This window comes from Chaetura pelagica, unplaced genomic scaffold (assembly GCF_000747805.2).
Source record: "Chaetura pelagica isolate M959 unplaced genomic scaffold, ChaPel_1.0 scaffold3, whole genome shotgun sequence".
NCBI lineage: Eukaryota > Metazoa > Chordata > Aves > Apodiformes > Apodidae > Chaetura > Chaetura pelagica.
The window spans coordinates 13,684,634-13,699,898 of NW_009952974.1; the positions used below are offsets into that span (position 1 = coordinate 13,684,634).

The following is a 15,265-nucleotide window of genomic DNA, read 5'->3' on the forward strand; positions in this document are numbered from 1 at the left end:
AGGTGTGGCTTGTATTTAAAACACAAAGAAACATCAATATAACCCTAAAATTTCCTTTTCTGATGCATCATTTTGCTTTACTGTTTCCAGTCCATTGTTATCCTACACCTGTCACTTAGATGATAAATTAACTATACTATATTAAAAATGCTTGGTTTTCTTCAATATTCTCTAGTGGGACAGCTGATAGTAGCCATGACTATAAATATGGCTTAGATATCTGATCTTAAACTTTATAGAACAATTTTGTATTGGGGAATCATATCTATTTTGAAGAATCCATTGTAACATGGTTGTGACTACAAAAGAATAGCTATCCTTGGTGTCTTTGATTCATTTTGAAATGATACTAGGATCTGTAGTTACGTATTACTACCTTAGTGATCAGGAAGCTTTAAATATACCAGTGTGTTTTGCATAAGGAAATTGCTGAGATCCTGTGTTTTAGAATCTACTTTTTATTCTGATGAGAACCTGTCTTATCTTTTTACTGGGTATCTTTTTGCATTTTTTTTGTTTTGTTCTTTGTTTCGGTTTATAAAATTTATTTATTTGTTATTTTTTGGTTTATTGGCTGAGGGTTATTCTCCTGAGTAAGAAATGGAAATGGGAGATAGGAGGAGAAATAGGAGATGGTACCAAGGACTTCCCCATTCCCCCCCTCCTCCCCCATTGCTGTTCTTTTTTCTCCTGTTACTGATTTTGGGCACATGAATGTAATCAGAATAGATATATAGCTTGTTCCTGGCTTGTTGAACCTCCATGTGGTGAAAATGCAGCAGCATTTTGAGTCCCTCTGTTCAAAAGACTATGTGGAGTGAGCCACCATCAGATCTTTAAGGAACATGGTTCACAAGGTGATTATAAATGTGCTGCAACTAGTCTTTCAGATCTTTCTCAAGATCTGACAGCACCTCTTCATAGTTCTGCTCTGGGATAGCTCTTAGAGGACATATATGCAGATAGCTACATATAAAATAAAGATTAAAATCCAATTCCATAGCAAGTCATTAGAGTAAAAATTGTCTGTTTTAAAACTGATATCCGTGCAATACAGAGGGCATTTCATGTACCTCTTGTCAACAGAGCAGATCAAACAGACAGCAGAACAAATTACTTTTAAGTGTGAGTGTAACAGACTATTGTAGGTGTTCAACTTAATGAGTAGTGAGGGCTGCAGACTGAACACAGAAAGTTGGTTGAGTCTTGCTGTTTTAGTAATCATTGGACTTGCAACTTCTCATTGTGCAATGAGATCTACAGCTACATGTTAGATTAGAGAGGGGAGGACAGAGACTTCTGGGAGTTGCTAAGTACCTGTGATGGTGCCTTCAATAGTTAAAAACCAACCAAACCACTCGCCTCCCCCAAATTTCCTTTCATCTTGTGGAACTTCTCTGCTGATTCTGGTAGGGTTTTGTTCATGTTTGTTTTTTAATTCCTCTTTTGCTCATTGTTGTTCTTGGAAACAGAGTAAATTAACAACTCCTTTGTCTTTTACTGGGTTCAAATTTCCTTTATTTGCTGAAACTGCAACATAACTTCAGATGACCTAGTGCATTATCTCTGGTACATCGTGGTGTTTGCATTCCTTGTTGGTTACCTGGAAGTACGTGACCATGCAGTCCTGGTGAAAGTGAAGCCCATTTGATCTTAGGCTGCAAAATCTTGATTTGACTGAGGTTTTATTTTCTCTGCAAAGAAATTAAAATAAAGGGAAAATATTGATCAGTAATGGTCATTCTGCTACAGCAAAGAGAACATTGTTTTTAGAATGAAGACTGTATTCTTCTTGTAAGATGTTCAGCCCTGTTCCCATTAAAGTTAATGAAAACATATACCTCATAGGTAACATGAAGCATGGTTAAAACCATTCTCTACTTATTTAAATTTCCACTATATAGGATTCCTGCTTATCAGTCTTACCATATTAAAAAAGCCACCAAAACTCAGAAGCAAATACGCAACTGTATTTTAATAACAAAACAGCTCCACAACTTCAAGGATGGAAAAAATTAGTTTTAAATAGATGAAAACTGAATTAACACAGAAGAGTGTATTTCAGTCTGAAGCAGAGAGCCTGTTGACATCCAGTAAGACCTTTTTGTTTAGTGCCTGGGTGGAAGTGATGTTGCTGAGAAGGAGGGAGGGGGTTAATGCATCTGTGCTGTGCCAGGCCTCTTGCCTCAGATGGCAGCAGGAGCATCTCTGTGCACTGTTCCAACTTGTCAGGAGGAGGAATGCAGATGTTGAGAGTGCCTCTGTTATTACAGGTTCTTCTGAAACCTTTATGCAGCTGGTCTCAGAGTCTTGCTTAAAAGGCTGTCTAAAATGTTCAGGATTGTGGAGATTCTCGTAGCTATCCTGAGGTTATAGAGCCTGCAGCTCATTATGTTAAGATATGAATTAATTGTTTGTGCAATTGATGTCCTTGTAAATGGTCTTAATATATTCCAGGAAAGTGCATTTAGAATTGCCTGTTCTTAGTCCTGAATGACAGAAGGATGTTTGGGCAATTTAAAATTGTGTTACACAGACCAACTGCTTATTTACTTCAACAAGTAATCAAATAAATGTGTAAATCACGCATGATTAATTGCCCTTGACAGATCTGTAATTTTTTTGGTGTGTCTGTGTGTATGAATTGTGGTTTGTTTTTTCTCCAGACAAAACATTAGCAGAAAATTGAACTTGTTGCTGGGGCTTGAACAAAGGCTTAGTACTGAAATGAAAATCTGACGATTTCTTTTTTTTAAAAGAGAATAAAAGCTGGAATTCTTCATGATGAGAAATGCAATATCAACATAATCAATCTAGCAGCTTTGTGTCGTAGCTGAAAACATGCTTAAATCCCAGGCCATAAAGGTACTGTTTGTGAGCGAAACATCTTTCATATAGTTCTAAGATGAAATTACCCCTGAATGAATAGCATCTTCATTTATCTTCAAAAGCACTGTGCTACCAGTGAATGTACTCTTTCTGCGTTCTACAACAAGAATTACATTACACCATTAGAGCAGTGTTGTGCTGCAGTGTAAAATAGATTGTTTTGGAGAATGGACGTGGCTTTGCTATAAATTACATTCACAGGTACAAAGGAATTTGTTATTTTGTTTAAAATAGTCACAAATATAATTAAGCTCTTAATTTATGTTAAACTACAAATGTGGCCATTACCATAACTGGATTAGGAATTTAATCTGTCATTCAAAGAATGGTACTGAACAGTTTTCATTTATAACCTTAGACACACTATTTCAGTTACAGGGTCTGCAGCTGTTTGATATGAAAACTGAATTATTCTGTAGATTTGTTCATGGTTTTTAATTTTAAAATGTGTTCCTGCAGTAAAGTAGAGAATAACTCTGTAGTTGTCATCACATATCATCCTTTGTATGCTCATGAAATAATGTAAAAATGAAAACAGAAAACACCTTTCACCCTTGCTTCACAACAGTATTGTGTGAGGGCTTTTAGAAATGCTGCTGAATAAGAGATGGCTTGGAATGGCTCGTTTTTTATTAAAAACTAATCATGAATATATCTTCTTTGAATGCAGCCTGGAGTGTGCCATCTGAAAAAAAGTGTTCCTCATGTGGGGATGTAAGTTGTGAACTATTTGAGTCTTGGCATAAGTAATTTCATTCTTGCCTCTGATCTCAGAAGCTGCAATCTGGATATGATTTACATCAAGTTGTAACTCATTTTTAATGAGTATATGTGTTTGCTCATATGTATTATTCTGAGGAGGGACTGGAGGGGAAGAGGAGAGTGTTGTGATGGATCTCTGACAGGCTGATTCACTGCCTGATGTGTGTTAAGTTTCCAACTGACAGTGTCCAAACAGCCCTTCCTTAGCTGGGGAGAGTGAAGAGGAAGGGAGAGCAAGAGTAAAAATGGCATCTAAAACAATTAACTGTAGAAAATAATCCCAAACTGCCCCCTTCCATCTCTCATCCCTTCCCATTGTATTTAATGCACAGTTATTTTCCATCCTTGTCATCATAGGAAGACACAATGGCATCACTTCTTGCATTGTTTCAAGGGCGGCAACAGCAGCGGAGATGAGAACGCCAGTTGTGTGAGGAGGAAGGGGAGGGTGGGGTGAGTTGCTTCATGGCTGCCTGTGGTTTCTGGGCTCTGGGCTTTTGAACTGTGCCAGAGCAGCACAAAGGTGATTGCTCTGGTCATATTTTTTTTTTTTTTAAGATAATTGAAATCCAACATACTACCTACATTCTGAATTTGAAATTGGGCAGGCTATAAGAAAACGAAACAAGCCTTAAGTTGATTGTGTCCTTTCAGCAATGCTGCTGTTATAAATGTACTCTGTAATTTGGGCAGGAGGTGTCATCTCCCGTGACTGAAATGAACGACAGGCATAAGCTTGTTGATTGATTTTGTAACAAGTGTCACCTCAGAGCTTCCTATCAGGCCTTTTTCCCACATCTGCCAATAACTTTGTTCTCTCATTGCAACATGAACTGGCTGTTTCTGTGTTGACTTTGAAAACAGAGTGGCTCATGCTACTACTCTTTGAGAGGAGAAGGCAGTGCCAAGCAGACCATAGTCCTATGTGGATCAGCTTCTCCATGCTTTTTCTTCAATGTGTTGTCCTCACTCCCACACTCTTCCCTAGTCTGTAACAGTAATTATTGGGAGGGCAGGAAAGGACAGACAGAATTAATCTGGTGGCATCTTTTTTCCTGCATCTCCTCTGTTTCTCTTTATGGACTTGGCAGCAACTTTCCACCTCTTTGTCTACAGCAAGGTCTTCCATTAAACACAAGGAGCACAGAGGCAGTAGCAACTTTGCAGACTTGGTGCTTTCAGTCTGGAAGAAGAGATTTAGCATTGCTCAAAATGTATTGTTCATACTTCTTTCCCCTGCCAGGTGCCAGAGGAGTAGGTGATGCTACTGGTAGAGAGGCTGGAAAAGTGTGAGAGGGGAGACTGTTAGCCTGGAGGGAAGAGAGGCAGAGAGCATGTGTGGTAGAGAAGCTGACAGACCCTATTAAGCTAAATCTTGACTTTTTAATACTTTTATCTGTTTCTCACATTAACCTCATTAAAAGAAAGAACACCTTTGTTCCAGAAATAACTTTGAGAAAAGTGTTCATAGCAGACATTATATTGAATGCAAGTTACTAAACTGGACAGTTTTCTAGGTGTCTGCTTCAGTTAGTGACCAATGATGATACTGCACAAAAAATCGGGCCTCTGTTTTTAGAATTGCAGAAATGTAGATAATCAGTGGAACATATGGGTAAAGGAGGCACTCCTGCTGATGGCAGAGGAATAAACTCAGTTCTTCTCAATCTGAGATTTCATTATCCTTGTGTTATGCTGCATTAACTAGTATGAGCCATGAAATTACTCATTCGTTTTAAAAGCCTGAGCATTTTGGTTTGATGTCTTTCAGTGAATTCTGTATATTAATGCTTGAGTGAAGCTTCCTTTATTTGTTTTGTAAAGTCTATTGGGTAGTTGTCTTTTCGTCTTCTGTAACATGGGCAAGGGGAAATACTAATGTTAATCCCTCCTCTTTATGAATTGATCCAAATAGTTAACTCTTTGGATAGGTGTTAAGAATAAAATAATCTTTTATCCTTTTCAACCTAGAGTTTGTTTGAAAGAGTTCAAAGTATCAATAAACATTTCTAGTGAACATCTTTACACTGGAAAACTTCAGATGAAGTAGCATGTACCAGTTTTACTACTGACATGACAGCTAATTTCACACCCTCACCCCCCTCTAAATCTGAAGAACTGCAACTGCAGCATGAGAAACCTAGGCACTGGAGGAGAGCCAGGCTGTGGCCTACAGTAGTCACCCTGTTCATTCTGTGTTAGTACTTTTTTTTTCCAGAGGAGAAAAGAGCAGGAAATTTAATGCTATTCTTTGGAATTACAAGCATTTGCAAGGTATGACAGGCAGTGCTCAGTTCAGTGTCTTGTTTCTAGTTTAGCTGTTACTGTCTTGTTTACCATTTTTAGGTGAATTTTCACAAGGGCTTGATTAACTATCTTACGTGTCTGTCCCTTTTTAAATTGATCAGCCAAATTTATGCTGTTAACAATAATCTCTGATGTAATAGTATAAGCCTGGGCCCTTGATCTTTCAGATTGCTCAGCTTTTGATGCCGTGTCTTTGAAGGGGTGCTGATATACTCATAAATCTCAGCAGAACTCCACTGGAGTGGTTTCAGCCTTGAATCTCTCACCCTTCACTCCAAAAGCACTCAGAGGAGCTGAGCTCACTCCCATTTGCTGATGGTTTCTCTCAAAAGTAAGGGTTTACTTGCCAGCTCCAATGATATATGTGAGGTACCCAAAGGGAAATGAGATGCTCTGAACTGGAATGATCAGTGTTCACTGCATCTTGTATCAGAGCTGGAAGCTGTGGTGGTCTGATACCATCTGCAGACCAAATGTGCTGGTTCTTGACATTCTTCTACATGAGTGGTCAAACCAGGAACAAATCCTCCCTGGATCACTGGGCTAAAGTGTTTAATGAGATAAAGACTCACAAAAATTGCTGGTTTGTCCTACAATCTCTCTGTAGGATTTCTTTGATCTGTGCCAACTATTTTGGTAATAGTTCACACCACTTACTGTCTAACATCAGTTATTGTCTAAAATCTTACTTACCTAGTTGAATGCACCAGAAAAAAATCCTTGAGATTTTCTGGCAGGGAGTATTTATAAAAATGTGTTGGTCATGATCCTTGTCCATCTCTTTTTCTAAAAGAAACCATAATTTCCATAAATATGAAATGCATTCACTGTGCTTGAAAAGACAAAAACACCTGTGTTGTTAATACTAATAATTTCCAAAGTCTGTCAGTTACATCAGTGATAGAATGGATACAAATTACAGGTCAACATAACGGTCTTTTAATTTCTGGGGCTTCTATATGTTTAAAGACATAAAGATTAACATTTTTGTAAAATATATTTCTAGAGTTATTGTATGGCATTAAGTGATTTTGTCTTCAACTATTTGACTGTTGTTGTGTGTTTCATTACTATTTCACCACTCAATTTAAATTTGATCCTAAATACAGATTAAGACTGAAGTGGAGTAGATGTTGGCACATGGATGCTGAAGGGGTTTGGTGGAACAGGCCGTGTAAGGCTGCTGGAGAGGCAGCTCAGGTGGTCAGTGTTTCTGAATCTCACAGGAGGACTGCTGGGGTGAACACAGAACTGGATGGTTTTGCCCAATGTTAATCTTGAATCACTCTTCAGTTTTTCAAGCTCAGTCCTGGTCTCCCATCTATGAAATGTTCATCAGAACTGGAGATGACTATTCCAGGGAAGTTTTCTCAGGTTTTCAGTTTGGTGTTTACTTTAGGATCTTTTTGAAAATTAGAAAAAAAAAAAAAATTAACCTCACTGTGATGGTAGGGTGACTTATTTCTAAGCTTACCAGAATCTGCACTTTATTATGCAGAGTAGCAAACTCTTTTATTTAGTTAATATTTGTTTCCATGTTAGAGCTCAATTCTAGGTCAACCTCCTCTCCTTTTTTCTGTATGAGGTGCAAAAAAGGCACGTGGACCCTGTGTCTGCATTTCCAAGATGCCAAATGGCAATGTAATCTTGATCCCCTTTGCACTCAGCCAAAGACTGAGGCAGAATTTCCCTGCCAACTGTAATAAAGGTTGATATCCCTTGGTTTGTGGGTGTTTATTGAGGAGGAGAGAGAAGGGTCAGCTTCAGATTTTTGATGGAAACTTGGCTGAACTCTTTACGCTGAGAAGACTTTATTTATAGTTTAGACTTTATGCTGTTCTTCACAGTCACAAACTGGTTTTGGTAGAAGCACAGTACCATGTAGGAGACAGTGTATGATAGGAAGCACAGGAGGCAATAAGTTGTCAAAGCAACTCATGTAACCTAAGTGTCCTGTCTTGTTTTTGACATATTGATTTGAAAAAGTAAAAATAGTTCTCTGGTTCACCTCCTTTTGCTTAATGTGTCTCTGCACTTACAAGCTTCTCAGTTACTCATGTGTTGCTCTAACTTCAGTGAAGTTCATACTTTTTTCTTCTGAACTTACTGTGTGAATAGTACATGGCAGTTACAAAATTCACCATCTTAATGCAGAATTGCAGTTAATTGAGTTCCTTATGGTGAAATAAATTCATTTGGTAAGCCTAGACCAAATGAAACTTCACATATTTTTGAGATTAAATTCAACAGCTAAGGATTAAGTAGCGTGGTAGAAGTTCACTCCATTCTTCTCACTAAAAGATGGAATTCTTTGGAGCTGCTGTTTGATGCCATCAGTTCCACTGCAGCTCAGCACTATTGAGATGATGTTGTTAGCTACTGGTAGAGCTTTCAGAAGGAAGAAGTCTGTGTACCAGTTGAGTTAGAGTGTATGCTTTTGGTGAGTTAGATTGTGTCCAGCAATGGCATAGGAATATGTATTTAATCTAAACCAAAGTCTCTGCATTCTTGTCTCTGAATTAATTCCAAATAAATTGTATATGAAGACACAGTTTGGGCAGAAGTACACGGTGTACAGTAGCTGGAGCAGCCTGGACATTGCTAGGTCCTGCAGAGCCAGTTGGCAAAAACAGAGATCTGGGACTGAGACAGAACAATGCTTCACATTCCTTTTCAGTAAAGTCCTTTTTATATTCTTACTGTTTTGCATGGAAGTTGGCATCCTAAGATAGCAAGAGCCTCAGATTTTTGTGGACCCGATCGGCATACAGATTGAGGAGGTGGGGTGGTGTCTAATGTTGCCAGTACCTCATATTTTCTTCTGCACCCTTAAGCAGTATCCAGAGGTTCTAGCTGGGATGAAGCACTCTAGAGACCAGTTTATTGCTCAACAGTGCAGCGATAATCAATGTCTTGTGTAGCAGCTTGTCACCATAATTCCTTGCTTAAAATTGGTATTTGGATTTGAGTCATCTAAATCTGCAAGAGCCAAATATTGTCATGGACTGTGCAGTTCTTGGATTTGGTTGGAAAAGGACCAAAGCTTTTGGCTTTGTTTCCCTGGACTGAGTTAGGGTTTGGGAATAAAGGACTGGAAGAGCACAGGAGATAGGAGAGGGGTGTTTGGGGTTCTTTTTTTTTGTTTGTTTGTTTTTTGTTTGTTTGGTGGATACTCTGGAAGCCACAAAGTTAGGAAGAGAGCTGGTATCAGTGTTAGTTCATGCCTTATGGTCTCAGTGCAGAAGTGAGCAATCTCGAAGTTAAGGTTTAGGTTACTTTGATGTCTGTGATTGTGGTCTGAGCATCTAAAGCTGTGAGAGTGCAGTTTACTGCCAGATCCTGCAATCTGAAGAGCTAGGAGGAAGCTCATGTAGAAAGTGCTGTGTTACAGCAGCATTTTTCTTCACGGTGGTAAGCTTTCTTCTTGGTGTAGGCTTTTTTCACCTCAAATACTGGGGATGAATAGGTATAATTTTGGAATCTGGAATTGTGACCTGTATAATTAATTGCAAAGACAAAATGAATTATAGGACTTAGCTGAGTTGTGAGAGACTTTAGAGATTAAGAGGTTCCTTATTTGCCATGTTGTCCAAATTGCAATAATCTTTCATTATATTTTGGTATTTCAACAGAAACATACTCGAGATTTTGTAGTGATGGCAGGTGCTGACAAAATCAGAATCCTACTGAGAAGGTTTTGAATCTAAGGTTACAGATAGAAAGAAGCAGTAAAGTGATCACTCATTGTATCCGTGATTCATAAAAGTTAAAGATAATAAAGACTTCCTCCCAAAGCAGACTAGTGCTCTGACAGTATTGTAGAACAAAACTTCTGGCAGGTATTGTAAATATAATGTGGGAAGGTGCTATGTGTGTTTGCAGTGTTACAAAACATGAACTGGGCTAGGCGGCTTTTGCCAGAAAAAATAAGTACTGTGATTTTCAGGAGGAGCAAAGTGTTACTTATTTTTGTACAAGCACAGCACTAGTGGTGTCTGCCAGATACTGCTTCTTTGCATGTCTGAAAAAACAGTAAAAATAGATGAAACTTCATTAGAAAGATGCCAGTCAATGACTGGATGATAAACTATTGTCTGGGGAAGTTAAAAAACCCTTGTTTTTCTTTTACTTACCCTTCTTTCTTCCTAAAAGCAGTATGCAAGGAGCTGTACTTTGTAAGCATGTGCTATGAGCTAACTAAACCAGAGTCAAATGTATCGAGAACACATTTGTTTGTCACTGGTGTATTCATGCTTTTTAAATGCAACTCTTTATTTCCAGGCCTTTCTGCAAATGTGCAATCTGCCAATCCGGGTGGTTTGCAGGGCAAATGCGGAGTACATGTCCCCATCTGGTAAGTGTGGCCTTCATTTAGATTACTATGTTATACCTCCATTTTGATACCATGGCAACTACGCCTTGTCTTGCTGATAACAGTCAGCCAGTGCTGCCGTGTGCAGGAAGCCTTCACCCTCCTCTCCAGTGCAGTTTCTCCTCTGCAAACAATTAAAACAGCCAAATGCAAAGTAACTTGGCACAATGTGTAATGGTGCCTGTGAATGTAGTACCTATATCAAGCATTCAGACCGTTCAAATGCCTGCTGGAAACTTTCTCACATGCCTGAGAGTTGTTATGGCCTGAAGCAAAAAGACATACGTTTCCAAAAGTGGCTTTATTCTGCATTCAGGGAATATTCTGGTGAATGCTGTTATATTTTCCCACTGCTAGGTTGAGACAACACCACAGAGAAAGACTATCTTTTGTTGCCCTGTCTGGGAGTTGATTGCCAGGATGTTGATACAGGACAAGACTGAAGGGTGCGTTGTCACTCTTAAGGCAATTTAAAATTTTCTTTTCATTCATGAGGCTGGAAAAAAAAAAATTCTAATAAATTAAGTAGTAGAAGGCTATAAAGCCTGCCTTGTGCTGGGGATGACTGGTTGCCTAAAAACACTGACTGGCTGCAAAAGGTTGCCTAAAAATTGGAGAGGTTTGCTGAATGCTGGGTGTGAGCGTCTGACAGTCCTGGCACTCTGTCCCAGATTTTTGTTGCGTGAGGAGGTACTTCCTGATTACCTGGCTCTGGCTGATCACTACCACATGGGAGTGCCTGTCAGGGTATGTCTGTCAGCCTACTGTATGGATTCTGCTGCTGCTACTGATATTTTGGTCAAAGCAGTGGAATTATGCTTTTTTAATAAAACAGTTGCTTGGCAGCAGTGAAAAAACAGCAAAATATGGAGGTAAGTGAAATGCTGAATCCATGTACAAGGAGCCTCTTGCATGTGCACGGGTAAGATTGGTGACAGTTGTATGCTCTTGCTTCTCTGCCACTTGCACCCCACGTCCACACTTGCTAGCACCTGATGTTGTAATTTGGGTCTGAACACTTCCTTCTGCTGAAAACAAGAAGCACAAGAGGGAAAAATATACTGCTTCAGTTCTAAATGTAGGTAGAAATACATGTATTCTTTTTGCCCTTAGTCCTGGAGTCCGTGTAATTTTTATTCACTTACCCCATTTCCTTTATATTGATTCTTTAATGATAATTCAAATGTTTTCATTTGTTCCCTTGTCCCTCCCCATGACCCTGTCTCACAGCAGCAGCAAAGATCTGCATCTCATTTTTTTTTTTGGGGGGGGATGGTTATTTATCTCATATTTGTTGTAATAATGAAACCCATTTTGAGGGAGTCCAAAGTGATACCAAAGGATTGTCTTGGTGTGTGAAGTACAGTGTGACTGAAACCACCCAATTCTGCAGCACAGGGAGGTCTGTTGTTTCCTTCCACAACATGTAATATGTGGATGCAGATGAAGCCTTTGTTGGTTTGATGCACTTCATTTATTACCTGTAGGGTAATCAAGCTAGTGAGAAGAAAATCTCATGATAAAAACCATGACTGAATCTGCTGTTAATATGAACAGTGTTTGAGCTAAGCCAAACAGTAGGTTTTTTGTGTTTCAGTGAAAAGAGCAAATGTATTGCTAGTAACATATTGGAGTCAGGCAGGTACTGATCTTGCTCTTTGGGCTCTGTATTGAGAGCAGAGTTTGCCCACAGTGAGAGGCAGGAAAGTAAAAGGATGCAGTGCCCACTGAGGATGTTTTAGTAGCACAAAACATCCAGCATTTATCTCCATGTTATGGATTATTTCAATTGTGTAAATAATCCTAAAAGATTAGTCTTAAATACAAGGTTGGTGTTTGTCAGTTGCACTTGGATGAAGATTTTGTAGGACAGTCAGGCTGGTTAGGGTTGATTGGAGTAGGAGACCTGAGCTTCACATGTTGAGCACTGAAAAAAGAGGCAAACAGTAACTGCCATTCCTCAGAGCTCTCTGTGTGTAACAGGGCTTGTGTCACTGCCTGCCTTAAAGCTTTGCCTCACTTCTGTGTGGAAGAACACTCGCCTTATAGAGAAGGTGTTGTGTGCAGACTTCTAGTTCCACCAGTGACACAGTCATTTCCTAGTCTCCTTTTGAGCACTGGCTGTTTTTGGCCATGCTCCATGCTGGACACTCAGGGCTCAGCTTCATAGACTCAATGTTGGGCCTTAATAATGTTAAACTTTAACCCCGGTTTGCTTCCATGATGATGAAGCAGCTCTTTCCCCCTTCCAGCCCTCCAAAATGTGATGCTCTGGGTCTCATACTGAGAACCTCACCCCAGGACCATGGGTGCTTGAAAATGCCAGCTCACAAGTAGAGGGTGAAGACTGGGGCAGCCCCAAGAGCTGTTGGAAATTTGAAGGATGGGAAGAAGGAGAGTCAAGACTCTGCCTTACCCAGAGTGCATCTGCCCTTCCCCTGCTTGCTTTTCTGGGCACAGTGCCACATCTCCCATCATCCTTTCAGCAGCCCTTTCCCAGCCAGTGGATTAGAAGGGAGGGTGGGAACTCGTGTTGTAAAACTAGCCGAGGGCTCTGTCTGCTTTCCTGGGATTTCCCAGCTGTACTTCAGAGAAACACTGAATTAAGTCTTTCCAGCAAAGCAAAGTTCATTATTAAAATACAAGTCAATAGATCTCACTCAATAACTGAAATACACAACTGTAGCATGTAGCAGAGGTTCAGAAGGAGGAAGATCAAGAGGAAGGTGTTATTACAAACATTCAGTGGGTGAGCTTTACCTGTACTCATTTGGAAAAAACCCAACATACTGATGGTCAGATGTGTCTGTAATATTTAATTGTTTTGAAAATTGTAAATGGTGTTAATAGGTATAAAAAACTCTTACTAAAATATATTTCTCATTTTCTCATACAGGCAAAGTACCCTTTATTCATGTGGGAAATCAAGTAGTATCTGAACTTGGGCCCATAGTCCAGTTTGTAAAAGCCAAGGTAACAGTTGTTTTTTTTCATCAGTTAGTGAATAGCATGTTAATCCTGCTTAGCACTGTGCTGATTGGTGTGCTCTTCTGGAATGTTACTTGTTAAAGCAGTGTAGAAAGTGCCATTTTAAAAGAAAGAAATCCTGGAACAGGAGTTTGTTGAGGTGGAAATGTTTTTCTTTGTCATTTATTCAAATGCTGGAAGTAAACTCTATGCAGGATACCTGCATTCTAGTGCCAGTTGCTGAAACTGTTTTTCTAAATGCCTTGCTTCTGGGTCTGAGAGCTCTTAAACCCTGAACTGGCTGATTTAAATCCTGAAGTGTTAGATACGATCCAGATTTGCCTTTGCTCCCCTCTACAACCCTCCCCCATATTTTAAAAAAATAGTCTTTTCACTGAGCAGTTGATAAAGCTGTATCACAGATGTAAATTTCTGTTTACTTATGGCCACAGAGATACACTAACCAGGAGGCTGTGTGCTCAAACTGTGTTCAGCTGTAACTGATAATAGGCAACATTTCTTGAACATTAGTAATGTTATGATGATTTCTTTTTAATTCTAAAGGACATTGTATGTAAAAATTGCATATGTAATTTGTTACTGAACTATGTAAGAGAACAGGATCTGAGCCTGTGTGTCTTTTTCTTTCTTTCTTTTTTTTTTTCCCATTAGGGCCATTCTCTCAGTGATGGGCTGGATGAAGTCCAAAAAGCTGAGATGAAAGCCTACATGGAATTAGTCAATAATATGCTCTTGACAGCAGAGGTACAGCAAACCACAGTAACTCCACACACTTAAATAAGTGACTATAGGCAAGAAAGCTTTAGGATTTTTCCCTGTGTTGGAAATACTGCTTGTTCTTAGATTATGTTGTCAACTTTTGAGGTGAAAGGAGGCAGGAATAAATTCTCTGTACCCCATGGATTGCTTGCTGAAATGTTCCTGTAGGCACAAGCCACGTATATGATTTCCCTGACCCAAATGAAGTGTGTCATGTAGCTGTAGAAGTAACTGAGTGGAAATGCCACTGGTTCCTGGGATCCTGCCCCCCCACAGCTGGCCAGGCACCCCGCTCCACCTTCCAGGGTGTGTGCTCACCCACTGTGTGGGAGGCTGGGATCCCCTGCAGGTCCTGTCTGTGGCCAGTTCACATGATGCCATCTCAGCATGAGAAGAGTGCTGGAAAGGCTGGCAAGCTGCAGGGGGGCAGAGCTGAGGGCCAGGAAGCTGTGCACTGAGCTGGGTGCAGTGTGGACAACTGGAAAGGGCCTTTGGGCTCACCTGCCTCCTGGGGCTGGTGAAGTAAGGACCAGCAGCTGGGCTTTTGCCTCCCAGTTTTAATTTATTTTCTACATTCAGAGGTCACACAGAAGGGGTGAAATGGAAATTTAATCTAGTATAGAAAAGAAAATTCTGCTAGTGAGAAATTATTGTTTCTGTATTCTCCTTTATTAGGAAGTTTTAGTGAGTGTTGTTTCTGTTTCTAGCTCTATCTCCAGTGGTGTGATGATGAAACAGTACAGGAGGTGAGTGGTTCTGCAGCATTTATCTTAATTAAAATTTAATGAGAAAACACTTTTGCTCACAACTGCAAGTCCCTACTCATAAATGAAACATAGAGGTTTATACCAGTAATGATACATTCTTTTCACTTTAATTTTGCTTGTGTATACATTTTAGGGAAGTTTCATCATTATTGGAGGTACCTGAGTGCAGAATAGATACAGATTTTGAATGTGTTTCTGAAGTAACAGTTTTAAATGCTTATGCTGAAAACTATAAATTCTGCACAGATAATTACAGCACATCACACCACTCCATCTCTCTTTCGCAGCCTCCTGTCTGATACAAATATTTGAATATTAGCTATTTCCTGCTTGGAGGCCTCTGTATTTTCTTAGGTGGTAACTCAGCACCTTTCTGTGTCTAACCAAGATCACCTACCCGAGGTATGGCTCCCCCCCCCCC

General features: G+C 39.7%; 1 protein-coding gene across 1 annotated transcript in view; it reads left to right on the plus strand.

Annotated features, from left to right (window-relative positions):
• MTX2 (metaxin 2) overlaps positions 1-15,265 on the plus strand; it is a 53,348-nt gene that overhangs the window by 34,496 nt on the left and 3,587 nt on the right. Inside the window, exons 5-9 of the mRNA XM_009996317.1 lie at positions 10,240-10,312; positions 13,227-13,303; positions 13,970-14,062; positions 14,785-14,823; positions 15,233-15,258. Of these exons, the coding sequence (XP_009994619.1) occupies positions 10,240-10,312; positions 13,227-13,303; positions 13,970-14,062; positions 14,785-14,823; positions 15,233-15,258 (308 nt within the window). The remainder of the gene's footprint in view (positions 1-10,239; positions 10,313-13,226; positions 13,304-13,969; positions 14,063-14,784; positions 14,824-15,232; positions 15,259-15,265) is intronic.